Source organism: Styela clava, chromosome 3 (genome assembly GCF_964204865.1).
Source record: "Styela clava chromosome 3, kaStyClav1.hap1.2, whole genome shotgun sequence".
NCBI lineage: Eukaryota > Metazoa > Chordata > Ascidiacea > Stolidobranchia > Styelidae > Styela > Styela clava.
In genome coordinates, this window is record NC_135252.1 from 4,731,453 (window position 1) to 4,745,832 (window position 14,380).

At 34.8% G+C, this 14,380-nt stretch overlaps 1 protein-coding gene across 1 annotated transcript; it reads left to right on the forward strand.

The window, feature by feature from the left end:
* The first annotated feature begins 3,985 nt into the window (after positions 1-3,985).
* Positions 3,986-9,859, forward strand: LOC120343148 (aarF domain-containing protein kinase 1-like). Its single transcript, XM_039412268.2, has 9 exons — positions 3,986-4,278; positions 4,817-4,993; positions 5,635-5,837; positions 6,406-6,553; positions 7,068-7,192; positions 8,109-8,357; positions 8,532-8,690; positions 8,941-9,082; positions 9,507-9,859. Exons 1-9 carry the CDS (start codon positions 4,078-4,080, stop codon positions 9,708-9,710), a joined length of 1,608 nt encoding a protein of 535 aa, XP_039268202.2. The 5' UTR covers positions 3,986-4,077; the 3' UTR covers positions 9,711-9,859.
* The last annotated feature ends 4,521 nt before the right edge of the window (positions 9,860-14,380 follow it).

The window sequence follows — 14,380 nt, forward strand, 5'->3', positions numbered from 1 at the left end:
CGAATTTCAAAAATGCAATTTTATACAACAAAAGATGGTTGCTGCTGGCACCACTGTGACACAACAATGAATATTTCCACATACATTCGTATTTAAGGTTACACCACAATGATCATTTTCTATAAACTTGCACAAAATTACCTTCTCCTTTGTGAAGTTCTGATTGCGCTCCTAGTTTCAACCGTTGAATGGGGACGGGAGCTTGCACAATAGCGTAGACTGCAGGGGTCGGCCGGCCCGCGACGCTTCACTGAATTATACTAACAAAATCTGTTTTGACGATTATATTTTTTACGTAACAGAATTTATTGTGAGATAAGTGTAGACTGAATTACTGTATATTGTAATTTAACAAGTATAAAATTCACAATTACTCGTTTAATGAGCCCATAATTTAATTATTATTAGGCGAAACGCAGAAAAGTTAATGCTAAGTCCAAAGGGTTCAATGGCGCCGAAAATATTTAGATAAAATTTTTTGAGATGCGATGCAATGAGGAAATAAGTCTATATTCTATTCGAGAGATGTATCACTGGTTGGTTTTTATCATAAAAAGTATCATCCGTTCGGTTTTCAACTTTCTGAAAATATGTGCGGCCCGCCAATGACTTGCAACCCTTAAATTTAGCCCGCGAGCGACAAAAGGTTGTCGACCCCTGGCGTAGAGGTTCGATAGACCCGCAAAAGTTAGAAGCACTGCTCTAGGTTATATGCATACTTGTTTATCACGTAAAAATCGTGATGTTCTGCAATTATTTTTTACATCATTTCATATTGTATTTCGCAATTTAGTGTAGTTTCGATTTGGGAGAAAATTACGTCAGTAGACCTAGTAAAAATCTTTCTTATACCCTAGAAATAAAGCAGAAGTATCAATGCTTAAGAAAAGATCGAACTGATAGCGAAGCGGAGTGCATTACGTGCGGGTGCGGTACTGGGGCGAATAAAGGCAAAATTTATCTTACAGATGCACGTTAAGACAAAAATGCAATATTGCAATGTCGGCACTTCGTCTATTGTCACTTCCATATTTAGGCCTTGATAATTTAGTAGATATACACTGTATATATCTCAGGTACAGGTGAAATATGTTCTACCGAATGGTGATGAAATATGGTCACCCTAGATTTGTCATAAAGCGTAGTTGTAATGTACTCGAATATTTTTTTTATTGTGAGCGATTTTAGTATAATTTTGGAAAACGAAAAAGACAGTTAAACTAAACCGGCTTCAATTTTTATTATCGCCGACATTTTGTATTGAGAATATTGTTATATGATATTTTGGACATGAAGCGGACATATAGATCGTTTTAATGTTATGTTAGAATTAATTTTCATGTTATTGTTGTTATGAAAAATAGATTTTCTCCCTAATTACTGGACCAATTGCTTTGAAATTTTCAGTGGTGAAAGATTATTATACTCATAGCGTTAAAATCATTCACTAGTATAAATGTTATATATGGTAGTCGGTACCTGTGATTGACTCCCCTCCAGTCCCCACAATATACTATACTTAACATTTTCGTGAAACCGAGGGTAATAGGGTAGAAATCAGATTATTATTATTTTTTAAATTACATAACGAAAGTCTTTGTATGTGAGGACGAGGGGGGATATTCAGCGAACCGGTCGATCCTTACTAAAAGTTGCAGGTATCTTATTTATGAATAAAGACCCCGTTGGTACAATGGATATATTAGCTGAATAAATAAAATGAAGTTCAATTACATTTTGATACTGTGCATTTTAAATATTTATTATTGTTCTATTTTTGCGCTTATAGATGTTTAGGATAATTGCTAATCAAGATATATCATATTATTTATATTTTATATCCAGATAGAAGAAAATAGATAAGCAGCTTAACCGTGTAGCGAAATTTTGACTCTGAGCTCCGTACCAATATAAGTGGGGCATGGAAGATAGATAGCTAAACATTAATTGTTTCAGATGCGTAGACTCGAATTGTAGAGGAAGCCGCAATTGCCGGTCGAATACGTGTACCACTCTGTGGCCAAAGTCTTCACTATGGCCGGTCAATTTTATGTGATGTTTAACAATAACGTGAATATTTCAATTTCCCGTTAATTTGTTTCAGTGATATCTCCATACAATTCTCATTCAGTGCTATCATACGAAGTAATATAAGACGGGCAATGGAGGTGAGATTAAAAATCATTACAGACTATATATAATATATATATATACGTGTATGGCGAGCGTGCGAAATGAACTTGGAAGCCATTGACAAGTTTCGGTCACATTATTGCACCACAGACTGGAATCGTGGCTTGTGAACTTTTTATTCACGCGTATGGCGTATCGCGGTTGCTTGCTCGGACTCGGCGGTTTGCCGCGTCGTGCTGAGCGTTAGGAATACTCTTGCCACCGCACCGCTGACTACCCTGCGTGGGTTGAAATCCCATGCGGGGATAGTTATGTCCGAGAGGATTGCTGAACTCCTCGCCGCGTGGGGTGGTTCTCGTAACCTGGTCGGTACGGCTTCCTACACCATCAAGTCCGTGCTTCCGAAAACAAATAACTGGCTGACTAATCCCATACGCGACATGGACTGGACGAGAGGCCCTGGTTCGCCATTTGATTAAGCCGTCTTATTGGCTTTTTTCTCCTCCGGGATAAATATGTAAATCCCATCCTATCATAAAATCACGATGAAACATACTGGCGACATTTACCCATTATTCCTTCCACTAAAAAAACATCTACGTCATCTGCTTATCTGATTATCGGAATTTTACGTCTTCGCTCAGAACCAGGCATTATATTAGCAGTCAGCTATTAACGAATTAGCGTACCACGAAAAGTTCAAGTTAAAAATCAAGTTCTTCATTTTTTTTAATTAACGGTGCGGGCAATTGATAGAATTTGTTGATTATCGCATTTCCTTATCTTTCACAAGAAATACATTTTATTTCTAGTGATAAGAAAACGATGGAAGGGTTATTCCACCATTTCTGATAAATATGACACTATATTCGGTATACACGTTGAAAAAATAGTCGCTCTTTAGTCTTCACATATCAGGGAACAGAGAAGACTTTAAGGAAAATAAACGCTACTTTTGAACTGGTTTCGCATAAAATGAGACTAAAAAAATATTCAAGCCAAGGAAGCATAAAGTATTCGATAATTCGAATCATGTTTGTAAATTGTGATCTCTCGGTGTAAATTTCTGGCTATCTTGCGCCATCTAGAGGGCTTTTTTGAATGAATGGTTATTCGGTATGTTTATCGACAGTCTGGCCATAATTGTCGACATTGCCATTTGCCATGGACAGATTGAGGTGTTATACTCATCTGCCCATTAGGTGGTTATACCTCATTGCGCAATACAGTCTTGCTACACAAAGACAGACAGAGGAAAGGTGACAGAAATATCTGAATATATTTGTGTTAGAGAGCATTACTTTTAAATTGATTAAAAAAGACTAATTATTTTTAATAAGATTAAGGATAAAAAAGGATAAGATTTACATATTTATCCCGGGGGAGAGGAAAGCCGATAAGGCGGCTTATCCATATGGCGAACCACGGCCTCTCGTCGGGTTACCATTCCAAGTCGGGTATAGTGTACGGTAGTGATTCATGAAAGCATTATGATGCTGTAATGCAAGGAATTCTATTATCATGAATAGCTTTCTTCCATTTCATAATTTCCCTCTCAAGATCTATTAGTCTCTATCATTTGCCGAAAATCTCTTGGTGCCTATGTGATGAATGAATCCCACTTCCAGACTTCACATATTACAGTATTATCTCGGACCTCTATCTGTCTATGCTTTGAATTCAAGTCTTTCTGTCTTTATACAGTTATAGTAGTTCAGTTTCAGACTACTGAAATATGCCTTCCACTTTTCAGATTCAGAAATTACAGAATTAGTAGGTCTGTAGGTGAAAATACTAAAATAGTACGTTAGATGGGAACATGGCGCATTTATGAACAGTCATTTAAATAAATATAATTGTATAATTATTTTAGATAAAGCTTTATTAAAAATAGAATGCTAGGCAATGTTTTATTAATATGAATAAGACAAAAAATAAGTGAATATGCCACTTCGTCTTTTGAAAGTTGGTGGTGCTTTATTGGGAGCCTTTGCTGGTGGAGGGATACTGATGTCCTATTATGACGTGACACCTCTGCGGTCTGCCAGAGTTGCTAAGACGACCTTATCTATCATTCTTGACTACAAGCTAACTTTGAGGAAATTCGACAACGATACTGATGAATATGAGAGAGCACTTTCTGAGGTATCAATGTAAAATTTCTATATTTAAATTTCACCAAATTTTGAATATTCAAAAAATAAAAGATTTTGTGAATAGCCCGCTATATGACACCTTTCATGCTATCTCAAATTTCAGTATACTTGTTTCAGTGTTAAAAGTGTGTAGAGAAAGTTTTAAACATTTTTGGTGTGTGCCACTGAAAAAAATATACTCCATTCCGTTTATATCTCATGTCATGATTGATTCATTTTACTGGTCATTTGTAGCATTCAGTGACTTTTTTTATGTTTACATCCGACATGGACCATTTCCCATATCCAAATGAAGGTTTGTCATTGAGAATTTATAATGAATAAAATATCTAAAAAAACATTAATGAAGATGTTACTTTGGTACTAAGCTTTTAAATTGAAGGCTCACAAATCGTTTCTCATCTTCAGATATTTACATTTCAATTGAAACAAGTCAAAATTAACTAACAAGTTGAAATTAAGAGGAAAAATTTAGAATACAATTTTAATATCTCTTATTATGTATTATTATCTCTTATTATCTTTAGGCACACACTCGATCAGCTCACAAGATATATGATTTATGTTGTATAAACAAAGGCACATATATTAAGATGGGACAATTGCTTGGAGCATTAGATTACATTCTACCTCGTGAATATACAACAGTATTGAAAGTATTCCATGATGATGCACCAAAGAGTACATTGCAAGAGATTGAGTCGGTAAATACATAAAGATTATGATGGCAGTGAGAGCATTAGACTTAAAATATGACAGCCCAGGTTTAAGTCGGGTAGGCAATCATGATTTTTTCCTAACTAGAGTGGCTTTTTGCCTAGCAGTTGCTGCTTGTGCAGGGTCTTGTTTGGAGCAAAATATTTGTAAACATGTATAGAAAAAAAGATAAGAAATGAACGAATGTCAAATTAAGTCAACTATTATGTAATAAATTGAGAGCATGCAGACCACAGCTTTTCAATTCTATATGGTAACTCCAGAAATACAATGCAACAACGAATGCGCAAGGCTTCAGATTTTTAGAATTTGAATCTTGGAAAGGGTTCTCCAAATGTAAATAACGAAGACACTTTGGCAGTGGTTCATTTTCGGGGGACAGATTTTTAACAAGTATAGCACTCACACATATATGTACAGGTGAATGAAAATGAATTGCACTGGTCGTGGTGAGATGAATATTAAATCTAACTTATATATTGAATCAGTATTACATTCTAACTACATCAGAGCTATTGTTTTCAGACTTACGGAATGTGTAGGATTATTTGCGAGTGTTGGAGAGTGTGACATTCTCATTGAATTTCTTGTTGCAGATATTACTGACAATACTGTTGACTTTGTTTAGGTTGTCAAAAATGATTTATGCATTGACAATCTGGATGAGTTGTTCATCAATTTCTCACCAGAACCTATTGGAACAGCATCTTTAGCTCAAGTGCACACTGCAATTCTACGTTCTACAGGTGAAAAAGTTGCTGTAAAAGTTCAACATCCGAAAGTGCGAGAGCATGCTGATTTTGATATGAAAGTGACTGATAGTGCAACAAGGTGAATAAAGTACGTTGTTTTTTGTTTATAATTTATACCTGCGTACTTTTTTCATAAGTCTAGCTATTTCACTTTGTTGCATACCCTTTTTCATTTGCAAAGAACGTTTGGTTTTTTCCAAGTTTTATGTGTAATTTAAACTTTATCACCCAAGCCAGTTTATTGTAAGACTACACATCAATACTATGCTCCATATACAAATTTATGATAGTAATGACTACGTACATGCTATTAAAGTGCAGTTTGCTCACGAGTCAGTCATGCTTAGCATCATTTTCTCACTTTATAGGTAAAACAACTGGTTATTTTAAATAAATTTTCCATCTTTTTTCCATCTCAAAAACTTTACTTCTTATACCGTAGATTGATGACGAGCTCTTGTTCCTTTTTCTATTTTTTGAAATTTCAATTTCCAGTGTATCTCCTGCCACTGTGTTTGCCACCTTGGGTAATATATGCAAATGGCAAAGTTTGTGTTTGTAATACTTCAAGTTCTTAGTGTAATGCCCTGAATAAACCAACAATAGACTCTTGAATCCCATTTAATTAAACTCATTGTGTGTCTCAGATTGGCTGCAAAGATATTTCCAGAATTCAATATGGTTTGGTTATCAGAAGAAACTCAGAAGCATCTACCTCTAGAACTTGATTTTTTACATGAAGGAAAAAATGCAGAAAAAGTGGCTGAGCAATTGAAATGCTTTGAATGGCTCAAGGTATCTTTAACCTTATGATTTTGTCGAACCTGCCTAAACGCTGATTTAAAAAAATGAATTCCTTGTTTGAAAAATAGAAGCTCCAGAATGTGAACCAAGATGGCGCACAGCCTGAACATAGTTATGTGTACCAGATTAGGGTTCAGGTTGTGTGCCATCTTGGTACACATACTTCTGGAGCGCCCAAAAATAAAGCTAGTTAGCAACTCATGTGAGGAGGCTGCTTAAGTAAAATGCACCTTCCCAACAATTCTTATTTTATTCCTGGTTGTTGAAGTGCCACTGTTTCAGAGTGTTAAAAAGCTAATTTTATTTTGCTACACATTATTGTGCTGATTTGCCAAAATATAAAAACCAAATGTCCAAACTAACATAAATAAACAAGTATGACAGGAAGTTTAATGAAATAGCAATTTGGGAAAAATAATACCTTGATAACAATGTGCTTTTACAGGATATTCACTATTGAAACTTGCAAGATTTTTAATACTTCTTTGTTTATGACAATAATAAGGTTCCTAAGATACATTGGAATATATCAAGTGAACGTGTCTTAGTGATGGAATATTGTGAAGGTGGGCAAGTCAACGATTTGGGTTATTTCAAAAGAAATAATATTGACTGCAATCATGTTTCAAGGTATGCTGTCCACTAGAATTTAATTTTTTGAGGATATGTTAATTGTCACAACTTATATTTGAGATTTATGATTGGGTCAAAATATAGTTGAAATATGCCAGATTCAAAATTACTTTCGTCTATCCACCAGTTGTACTTTGTAGAAAAGTCGATTTTACTTCAAAACTGACTGTTTGCAAATTAGTACTGAAATTGTTGTTTGTTTATTTTGTTGTTAGTTTTTCGCATCATACCTTACCTACTGAGCATAATTATGATTTAACCTGATTGGATCTGTTTTTTATCACATTCTGTATTGACTTGTGAAAAATACTAATTATTATTTGCCTTTGTAAGATATAAGATCTCTGGTAGTTAGAGGCCAGATCAAGCTCTCTCTACCTGTGACCAGAAATGGGTAGCCGAATTGAGATTTTAATTTTTTTGAACTTGATATCCATGAACTATCTGTTTAAACTGGAATAATATTTGAGGCAAATATAAAAAAACTCATAAAACGCTCATAGAAATTTTCATCAGCTATGACCGTAAATTTTTCAAATTCATTGTCAAATAAGTGTTATCTATTGTACTAGGTCAGTGGTTCTAAAACTTTCTTATCCTTGGGGTCTGCCTCCTTTCAAATACACTTAACACTTGTGGGCTTTGCTTCTAATAGATTCTCCAGTTATTTTGTTCGCCACATTTGCACAAAAAGCCAACAAACATAGGTGAAAGAACAAATGCATTACAGTCAAATATTATATATATAATTAAACAAAATCACAACTAATTTACCTTAGTTAAATATGGTCATCACGAATGGTACTTAACGACGGAATGAAGGCCGTTGCTCAAGTCTTCCAAAGAGCCACTTCGTGGCACCCTATGTGGCTATATGTAAATTGGAATTATTTTTATGTTTGTAAATTTTCAGACTTCTTGGCAAACTATTCAGTGAGATGATATTTGTTCATGGTTTTGTGCACTGTGATCCACATCCTGGTAATGTACTTGTGAAAAGAAGAAGTGATGAAGAGCGAAAGATTCTAGATGGTTCTTTCCTGAGTCTAAGTTGGATACGAAGCTTTTTACCATTTTTCTTAGGAGGAAAATCCAGATGCAGTGAAGTTGAACTTGTATTGTTGGATCATGGACTTTACCAAACACTTGATGATGATTTTAGGTGAGATATATTTTTTGAACTTGAATGTCAGATATTACTTGACTTTTATACTAATAAATTGAGTGGAAGAGATGTTAATTTGAGGATGTTTTAGTATTTCGAAAGCTCGCCTTACAATTAACCAATGGTTTCAATTTCATTAACGGTTAACATATTTGAACTGTTTCATGCTAGGTATGAATACGCAGGACTCTGGCAAGGTCTCATCAGTGCAAATGTGAAGAAGATAAAGCAGCATTCTTCCAAGTTTGGAGTAGGCGACATGTATCCTTTATTTGCAACGATGATAACCGTGCGTTCATGGGAAGTCGTCTGTGAAGGCGGCATAAAAAGGTAAATCATTGGTTGGTAAATAAATTCTGGTAGCTCTGGTCCCAGCTCCATCTATCTTGGTAAGCTTGTTTCCAGCTTCTCAGCCCTGCCTTCTTTATAAACTGTCAACACTGTTTTGTTGAATCATTGAATATCTCGCATCTATCCATTAAATCCTCGTGCATTACTTCTTTGCTTAATTTACTTTTATATACATTGATGAATGATGAGTAAGGCTGGATTGTCATTATAACTTATTTATTTCTTACAGGACCAAGTTTTCTGAAGATGAAGATAATTCAATAAGAACAGAAGTACCAGGTTTTCTTCCTGGAATATCAAAAATATTGAACACTGTACCAAGGCCAATGGTAATGCTGTTCAAAACAAACGATTTGTTGAGGATGCTTGAGGTATTTTGAAACTAGAGAATTTCAATGTGATGACTATTTAGGCCTAGTGTTATTTTTTACACTGTAACAGTTTGAATTTCCATCACAAAGTTTTTCTTCAACTTAGTTCCAAGCTCCAATGATCTAATCACATTTCGTTTTCATAAAACGACTAAAACCATTAGGCACATCTATTTTTTTGATATGAATATTATGGGAATAAAGCAATTTAAGGTCATTTTTATAGATAGCCATTGTGCATGGTTCAAATGAATGTATTTTTCTACGTATATAACAAATTGATGATATATATCAAACTATCCGAAAGTACATTATGTAATTCTAATTTGTTCGTAGGATCATGTGGACATGAATACAAATCAGATGCGGCTTTCTTATTAATTGCAACACTAAATTTAAGTTATGACAAAAAAAAATTTTCTAGGTACTTCATGGTACCAGATCCGATTCATCTGGTTTCCTAAACATGTCAAAGTGTTGCGTTCGAGCGGTTTCAGACTATGAGGGGAGACATGATACTGGAAGTATACAAAAATTTCGGAGATCACTTTTATTGAAATTAGATCTGGTTAAAATCGTTTTATATGAATATCTGTTGTGGATTCAAACAGTTTTCGCCTTTTCATGACATTGTTGTGTGGTTTATCATTGTGACCTTCTAAGTCTGGTTCCAGTCATCGCTGATGGCGTAGTTGTTTTTAAATTTAGGTTCACTGCATTAGTATTTATTGTTATAAAATTCTAATTATAATAAAGATTTATGAGTGTGTTTACCTATTTACCCGGGCCTGGTACCTCAACCAGGGTGTGATAAATTGATCAGGCAATGCTGAGCAGAAAAAAATACGGATTTTACGAAATCGGGGTCTACATGTCAAAAGCTTTGTGGAGGTGCGAAAAACGTCCAAGAACCGCAGGTCGCTCCATCTTGACAGCAGAGCAGAGATTTGATCACGGGCGCTTTACGTCACCAAGCCATATATTGTTCAATTTGTACGATTCCGGGTCCGCATATGCTTTACAGCAGTGGTTCTCAAACTTTTCAAGCTGCGCGCCTCTTATAGAAATTGTCAAGTCTCTCGCTCCACCTCAAAGATTACTAGCGAACAATAAGCTACAAATAACAAATAGTACGGCTCCACGCTAAGGATAATACCTTAGGCCAGAAGTGGTTTCTTTTTCAACCAAAATTAGGCGACCCAACCAAAATTTGTGAGAACGTACTACTGACATTTTTAAAGGTAAAGGTCTTGAAGAAATGATAAATATTCACCCAAACATGCCGTTTTAACCGGTATTGAATTACCTGTCAAAAAAAAAAAATTTGTTTACTTTCTCTTGACATATTAGTGGGACTTCTGATGCTGTATAACCGCTGACAGAGATATTTACATCCGTTTTATATTTTGTAACTGCAGAGAGATACGTGAAGTAGCCTACTATAATAGTTTCATCAGTCAAGCAAATCCCATCAGGAGAAAGAGTTCATCACTGGAAACTCTAGTTGTGCCCAATTAGAACAACAGCTTTGTAACATAGGAAAAAATGCCCCACTATAAACAATTGCATTTTTTATTGTCCATATTATTTTCAGTTTTTATTAGTGGCAATACATCATAGGGTGTCACAACTAGATAACTTCTTAGGTTTTCTTCACCTGTGAATAACAATGTTTTGCTTCTTTTTGTAAATATATATGTCTTTAATTTTCACATTGTGATAAATAAATATTGGGCTACAGAGATCCACAAGTACATTTTGAAACCAATTTATACCAATAATTAAACAAGCAACTCTAACTAGCATGCACTCGACAATTTCGTAAATCTAGCAAGAATCAATAAAAAAAAGTGGCACAGACGAACTATATCACGTAAGAGAGTAGCCAAATAAATCCTACGCTTGTCTCGAGTACAATTGTCTGTAGGTTGAGAGCTCTGCTAGAAGTTAGGTTATAATATATCACTTTGAAACCATATTCCCTTTCTCCGTAAAGGAAAAAAGTTTTACTAAATATCGGATTGTTAACAAACGAAAATGAAAAACCAAAAACCTAGTTTCATCAGATAATACCTATCCTTTAAAACTTTTTTAATCTGAGGGGCTAAGAATCTCGTGCCAATTTTGGCACACTTGCCAGGGGTTTCCCCTTCCTATGCCGTGCTATTTGTGAGGCCACTCTTTATCAGTGACGTCATAGAATATCATCGAATTAGTTATTGTGTCATAATAGGAATCGCGCTGTTATTGAAATGTGTTATGACGCCATAAATAAATTTGGAATCGTCCAAGTAGATTGTATAGTAAGTTAAATTTAAGGAATTCGGGGATGCAACAAATTTTCATGGCACCAAAAAACGATATCTTAATATACCCGTTAGGGCCCAGGGCTGGGCAATTATTTTTGCTATCGGGCCACATTGGATATTCAAAATGCAGTGGCGGACCGGACTAAGTAAAGCCAATTGTGCGTTTCCAATGCATTTCATTACACATTTAAATAAAACAAAGTACTATTGTACTCCGTTATTTTTATTTAAAGCACAGTTATTAAAACTAGTTTAAAACATAGATATCGCGATTTCAAGACAAGACATAGGATCAGAGAAACGTCACGCTTGCAAAACAATGCCGAATTTTATCATTAATGCTAAAGGGTGAGTAACTATGCGGAATTAAGACCATGCCTTCGATGACCAAACATTCGTGACCATAGTATTTTTAACGTAAACAGGGGTCGCGGAAAACTTTAATGCATTCGAAGGCGTTGCGAGCCTAAAAGTTTGGAATGCACTGCTCTAGAATACAACGTCTATCTGCGTATATAAAAATGTGAAATAAACTGCCGGAATATACTTAATTTTGATACCTATTTTTGCGATACGGGTATATTTAACATGCATTGATATGGGCACATTAAAATGTCTTGCTTTGTTGTTTTAAACTTAACCTGCAATTGCTTTGACAAAATATAATCATTACTACTGTTAAATACCACCGCATGTCGCGGATATATATAAAAACGTGAGATAAAGTGCCAGATTACTTTTATTCGGTGTTTGCGATATCGTGAAATCAACAAATGTGATTTGTTCTTGCAACAATGACTTGGCTATATTTTACAGATTTCACCAATAGAAAAATCCCTTCGTCTGCCATAAAACCACACCGATTAAAATTCAATTTAGTACCATGAAAATCGGTTGAATTTACTTTACTTTGTGCCATGGGCACCAGAAATTTTTCAGTTTCCAATTTCTACAACAGCGTTTTAATCTGTCGCAAACCTTCTAAATCAATCTTGTTTCTGTCCGGTTTTTAGTATTTTATATTGCCGCTCTGAAATCTCGATTTAGGTTGCTTGCAGATGCACTTCCTTATCTTTAGCATTATTATATATATCATGACTCGTTTTTCTCAATGGTTCCACAGTTCTGTATGCTAGACATATGTTGAAGGTGATTTGTGATTTGAGTAGAATAATCACCGACGTAAAAGCGTTTACGGTCCAAATAACATCTCGAGCTGACGAAAACAATCGGTCATTTAAAGAAGGATTTGTCTAATGGTATTGCCGACTTTTTCATTTTCCTAAAAATTTCTTTCGTTCAAAGTTAAAGTATATTTTATATGTAAAGAAAAAAGAAAGTGTCCACATCAAGAAACCTGCTCGCGGGCCGGATGATACGTTGCCGCGAGCCGGATGTGGCCCGCGGGCCGCAACTTGCACAGGCCTGCTTAGGTATTGTTAGGATAATAAAAACATGCTCAATTAATTTGAATTATCATATATTTTTTATCATATATTATCATTTATTTTATTAGGGTTAAGTTATTCAAATTTGGATTCATTTATTCGACTGTGCGGTAAATATTTGGAACAACAATTATTTCCCTGATTGAAAGATTAAGCAAATATTAGTTTTATAAAATTTTGAATCAGTTTTATTCTGGAACAAGGCTTTAAAATTCAAAAACTACTTGAAAAGAATAATAGTTTAAAATTGAATGTCTTGCCCAATGGCAAATCTGGTCTTGGGTAGAGTCCATTTTCATGATTTTGTTGGCTAAATAGAAGATATTCAAGCCTCTCGCAACTGGGTATTTATCGTCGTCTCTGTCACAAGTCAAGTCATTGGAATGCAGGTGAGCCGCGTATATAGGACGTCACACCAACTTTTCTCTCAGTGGGATGAATATAAAAATCCTATTACATCTACAGCATCAACCTTGTATATGGTTGCTAATGGCAACTGTCAGTACAAAGTCGCATTTTCTTCAACGTCTAGAAAAAACAGGACTCGGCTTAACTTGACACTTCATCTTTTCACTAACGGTTCCAGTGGTTACAACGTTTTCATCGAGGTCTCGCTGCGCCGAGAAAACTTAATATTTCCGGCTTGTTTTGTCTCCTCAAACTGACACGTCATCTTTAATATAATGATGAAAATAATATTTCTCCAAAAAAATGTTCGATTGTTGAAGAATCGATTATTTAATTTCTTATTACAAAAGCATATTTCGTATAATATATTCGTTCTAGGCAATGATTTATAGAATTCTGTTATGACAAATGGAGAAATGGCCATAAGGCAATTAAGACTTTAAGCATACAAAGCATAGCTTAAAATTCAGTTGCTGACTTATACTTGTTGAGTATTGAAACGATTTAATGATCTTAGCCTTTCAAGTTCAACTAAATAGACGGCCTTCATCTAATTGATTATTAGCCTTTTCCGTTCAAATTTAAAGGAATGCTTTCAAATGGTAAAAACAATCTATATGCAATGAAGTAAATTTCTCCTTTCATTTATTTTCCAGCTATTTAGATACGCCCATGGATTCGGCAATTTTCAATCTATTTTTATACGTCATGCAGAGTTTATTATTTTCTGAAACGCTTTAGTAGAAATTCATTCATATTATTTCTTTTATTTATCACCAACCATTTTGCTCTATTTCAATCAGTCCCATGACAAGGTGAACTTATAATTATACAATTGACACTTACAACACAACACTGTATAGAAGGCAAATTTTATTCCTAAATTATACTTTTTCCAGCTGTCTAGCTAGATAACGGTGGACTATTATCTATTGCTTAATTAACCTGTATGAAAAAGTTCAATGTCTTTGATAAAACCATACACTATCACTAAAATCCGACAAGTCGCTTGTCGCCTTTCGGTGGCGTCAATTGTCGGATCAATATGTTATCGAGTTGTGACTGAAAGTTTCCAATTTCCTAGATTTAGTTTGTATTCCGAAATAAGAAAAGTATAGAATACATTGATATTT